The following is a 4,413-nucleotide window of genomic DNA, read 5'->3' on the forward strand; positions in this document are numbered from 1 at the left end:
CTGGAACCCAGCCTCTGCTACCAGCTGTCCTTTGCTGCCCCAGGCGCCACTGCCCAGATGGTAGGTGCGGCCGGCCCTGCCGGGGTTAGACAGTGGATGAGATGCACCAGGGTCCCGGCGCTCACCTCCTTGCGCCCCCCAGGTGCAGTTCCCCGCGAACGGGCCCAAGTGCTTGTCCTTGGCCATGCGCGGGCGCACGCGCTACACCTTCGCCATCCGTGTCAAGCCCGACGGCGTCAGCTACAAAGGCTACTGGAGCGCCTGGTCAGAGCCAGTCAGCCTTGTCACGCCCAGCGGTATGCAGCCGGGCCGGGATGGGCGCAGGATGCAGTTATGGATGGACCAGCCGGACTGGGAGCACCTTGGGGTAGCATGGGGGGTGGGCGTGACCATTCGGTTGGAGGAACTATTGGTGGGCAAGACCACTGGGCTGGAGGGTGGGATGGGCCTTGGATGAGGGGACAGGGATGAGCCATTGGTTTATGGGTGGGGGCTGGGATGGATCATTGGGTTGGAAGGGGATATGGACTATTGGAGATTGGATGTGGGGGTGAGAGGGACCATTGGGGTAGGGAAATGAAATAAAACTGGTATTTGAGAAAGGGGGGGGTGGAATAGGCCTTTGCTGGGGGGTCAGGATGGCCCATTGGGATAAGATGGGGGTGTGGAATGGCACCACTGGGATGGATGGCCCATTGGGGGTTGGAGAAGGAGGGTGGGAAAGGCCATTGGGATAGGATGGACCATAGTCTGCAGGGATGGATGCGCCAGTGATGGCAGGGGCAGGGCCAGGGCCTGGGGTGGGGTGGCAGGGAAGTCAGCTGCTGGCCTCATGCCCATTGTCTCCTTGGCTACAGGGTGGGTAGCACTGTGGGAGCCACCACACCTCCCTTCCCTGGGTCCCAACTGGGCTGACCTTGCCCTCCTGCCTTGCAGACCTGGACCCACTGGTGCTGACATTGTCCCTCATCGTGGTGTTCCTGACTCTGCTGACGGTGTTCGTCACCCCGCTCTGCCACTGCAGGTACCTCCTGGGGGTCACCACAACCATCCCACCTTCCCCAAAACCCCAGGTGTCCACCATCATGTGTATGCATGAGTGTGTGGCTGCCAGTGGGGGTGTGCATGTGCATGTATCAGGGTGGTGGGGTGCACACGTGTGTGTGTGTGCATGCATGCATATTGCTGTGCACAGGGAGGGGGTTGGAGTGTGAAGCCCCCTGTCCCTGGCTGGGGCATGGAGAAGGCCTCACCCCTCACATGTATCTGCTCTCATGGCAGCTCTCCCTCCAGGTTCCTGAAGAATAAGATATGGCCGGTGATCCCCAGCCCAGAGCACAGCTTTGATGAGCTCTTCAGTGTCTACAAGGGCAACTTCCAGGCAAGATCCATCCTCCAAGCCCTGCAGGGGAGCTGTGGGGGAGGTGCGGGGTGAAGCTGGGGCAGGGTAGGGGTGGAGGCTGGTCTAGGGGACCTGGTCATGCCCTGTCAGAGCCAGCACTGGGCTCTCATACCCCAGGGAGCCAAACACAGACCTTACCAAAACACCAGGGGCCAACCATGAAGCTGGGATCCATGGGGCAGGGCAGAACCCCCCACTGACCCCTGTCCCGTTGCAGCTGTGGGTGGGGCAGAACAGCTCCTACCTGAGGCAGAACCAGAACGCCAACAATGCGGAGGAGAAGCTGGTCCTGCTGGAGATCCTTTCCAAGGCCTCTGACCCTCCTGACATCCCCTACCCACCCCCAAACATACTCCCTGCCCCCACTGAAGACTACCTGGTGCTGGATGAGCAGTTGGTGCCCTGCTCCCCTAGCCAGGACATGGCACTGCCACCTGATCTGGAGGGGCAGCTGAACCCCTCTGGAGTGACCCACTTGGCGCAGGTCTCACCCTCATCTAGCTTCGAGTACACGCGATTTGACCCCCACTCGGCCCAGTTGCAGCCCTGCCCACCCAGCCCCTCAGCCCACAGGGCCCTCAAGTACAGCTACCTGCTGCTCTCCAACTTTGACATCTCTTCCAAGGCCAGTCACACCTCATCTTCCCTGCCCAGCCTGTACTCCAACCTCACCTCCCCACCCCTGCCCAGTTAGATGGCCTGCTCCTAGCACTGGGGGAAGGAGGAACCTAGGCCCCTGTGGAGCCAGGAGGATGATGAAGGGGACCACGACTCCATCCTGGAAAAGGCTAGGGATACCCAGGAGCATGCAGTGGGGTGGAGAGTAGCCCGTGTGTGTGGGAGTCAGGGAAGACCCCACAGGCACAGAGCAGCCCCTCTGGGTGGGAAGGGTGCAGAGTCCGCCTCCAGCCAGCAGGGGGCAACGAGGGCACCTGCTCCCCAGGACAGAGCCTAGCCCTCCACCTTGCAGCAGGTACCAGGGCCAGAGATTGGCCAGGGGCTGGGGGCACCAACATCTGAGTTGTCTCCCAGCTTTGGGGCAGAGCAGGGTCCGAAGGGTTTGAGCAGGGGGTCTGGGAACCCGGACACCTAGGTTCTCTCCTATCCACTTGCCATGGAGCCCCACCCCTGCCCAGTCTCCCATGGGAACTGGGACCAGGACCAACTAGCCTCAGAGATGGCTAATGGCAGAGCTGCCCCATGAGGGGAAAAGGGGGTTGGGGGGTCAGAGACCAGCCTGGAGCAACTCCTAGGAAGGTGGGCACCACAGCTGCCTGTCTGTGCCAGCCAGGCCCAGCACCAGCCCAAGCACCGGCCAGGGTCACTGGGTTCCTATGGAAACCCCATTACTGTTGTTTTCTTTGTATTAAAGGAGGATGGAAAAAAAAACCCTGGCAACTCTGGAAATGGAGGTTTTCTGTATTGAGATGGCTTGGGGGGAACAGGTCTGGGAGCCTGGATTCTCTCCAGCTCCGGGAGGGGAGTGAGGGCTGGGGGGTTAAGCAGCAGCTTTGAACTGGGATTCCTGGGTTCCCTACAGCTCTGGGAGAGGATGCAGGGGGCTGTTGGGCTAAGTAGGGGATGGGAGCCTGGATGCCTGGGTTTCCTCCAGCTCTGGGAGGGTGGTGGTCACTGGCATGACTGTGGGCCCCTCCTCCATCCTCAGAACCGTTCGACCCAGGAGGCCTCTCCCTGCTGATAGCACTTATCTGCAGGGCGCAGATCGCTGGGGCCTTATCACCAGGCCCCATCTGGGGAGGCCCAGCCCCAGCCTAGGCAGGGACACTGCAGGGATCAGGGCCCTCAGGCCCAGCCCTTCCTCTCTCTCAGGGGCCCATCAGGCTGCTGGGGGGAGGGGGGGGGGAAACCTGCAGCTGCCCTCTTTTCCCCATCCCCACAGCCCAGGGTCAGCCCCAGCCAGGTTAGAGCCATGGCACTCTGACAACCACACTGGATCCCTGTGGTGTGGACGGGTAAGAGTGGGGAGAGCCTGGGGGCTGGGAACTCGAATGCCTAGGTTCCTTCAGCTCAGGGAAGAGATGGGGCTCTACATACAGCTTCCAGCCCAAAAGCCCCCCACCTCCACTCCCAGCTGGTCTGGGAGCAGCTCTGGTGTCCCCAGAGCTGGGCACACATGGGTGCTATAACCCTAACATCCAGCTCCAGCTGTAACCCCCCCCAACCCCCCCCAACCCCAGCTCCACAGAACCAGCCAGCTCAGGGGCAGGATCCGGGAGACAGGGGTTGAGCCTCAAACCTCCCCTGCTGGCTGCCGGTTGTGCTCCCTTCCCTCCCCCCAGCTGCCCCCCAGCCCCAGGGCCTCCTCTCCAGGTGCTGGGGCCATGCTCAGCTCCCCATGGGGGCTGAAGAGGATCGTCCAGGTGTGGCTGGGGGCCCCTGCCTGGCACAAGTGGGCCATCCATGCCTGCCCGGGACCCTCCTCCCCCGGAGCAGGGCTGAGCCGACAGCGGGCCGGGAAGTAACGGACGAGGGCGGCCAGGCGCTGGGCAGCGTCGGGGGTCCCGGGACTGCAGACCGAGGCGATGAGCTGGCAGCCGAGACCCGGGGCGTGCGGGCAGGTGGCACAGGCCACAGCGGTGTCCACCAGCAGGGCAGCGAGGCGGGCGGCCCCCCGCGAGCAGGGGCAGGCAGCCACGTAGTGCTCCAGACCGTCCAGCAGCAGCAGGTCAGGGCTGCGGGGCAACGCCCCGGGCAGGGCGGCCAGCAGGGGCAGCAGCGCCTGCGCGGGGACAGTACCTGCACGTGCTGCGGGGGAGGTGATGTGAGCCGCGGGTGGACGAGACCCATCCACCCCAAATCCAGCTCTTCTAAGCCCCTTCCCTTCCTTCACTAAAGCCCGCCCACTTCCAACCCCCGGCCCCTTGCTTCCTCCCTCCCGTTAAGCTCTGTCCCTAACCTCGCTCGAGCCTCCTGCCCATCCTTGCTATACTAGTCCCGCCCTTACAAGTCCCCTCCAGTCAGAGCTTACTCTACTGCTTTTCCATCTTCCT

General features: G+C 62.9%; 2 protein-coding genes across 2 annotated transcripts in view; one reads left to right on the plus strand and one right to left on the minus strand.

The window, feature by feature from the left end:
* EPOR (erythropoietin receptor) overlaps positions 1 to 2,809 on the plus strand; it is a 4,282-nt gene extending 1,473 nt beyond the window's left edge. Inside the window, exons 3-7 of the mRNA XM_025203839.1 lie at positions 6 to 60; positions 143 to 296; positions 937 to 1,024; positions 1,282 to 1,381; positions 1,620 to 2,809. Of these exons, the coding sequence (XP_025059624.1) occupies positions 6 to 60; positions 143 to 296; positions 937 to 1,024; positions 1,282 to 1,381; positions 1,620 to 2,096 (874 nt within the window). The 3' untranslated portion in view covers positions 2,097 to 2,809. The remainder of the gene's footprint in view (positions 1 to 5; positions 61 to 142; positions 297 to 936; positions 1,025 to 1,281; positions 1,382 to 1,619) is intronic.
* Positions 2,810 to 2,896: 87 nt separating this feature from the next.
* Positions 2,897 to 4,413, minus strand: part of SWSAP1 (SWIM-type zinc finger 7 associated protein 1) — a 2,019-nt gene continuing 502 nt past the window's right edge. Inside the window, exon 2 of the mRNA XM_025203840.1 lies at positions 2,897 to 4,159. Coding sequence (XP_025059625.1) covers positions 3,654 to 4,159 — 506 coding nt within the window. The 3' untranslated portion in view covers positions 2,897 to 3,653. The remainder of the gene's footprint in view (positions 4,160 to 4,413) is intronic.

The sequence above is a fragment of the Alligator sinensis genome, unplaced genomic scaffold (genome assembly GCF_000455745.1).
Source record: "Alligator sinensis unplaced genomic scaffold, ASM45574v1 scaffold707_1, whole genome shotgun sequence".
In the NCBI taxonomy this organism is placed as follows: Eukaryota; Metazoa; Chordata; order Crocodylia; family Alligatoridae; genus Alligator; species Alligator sinensis.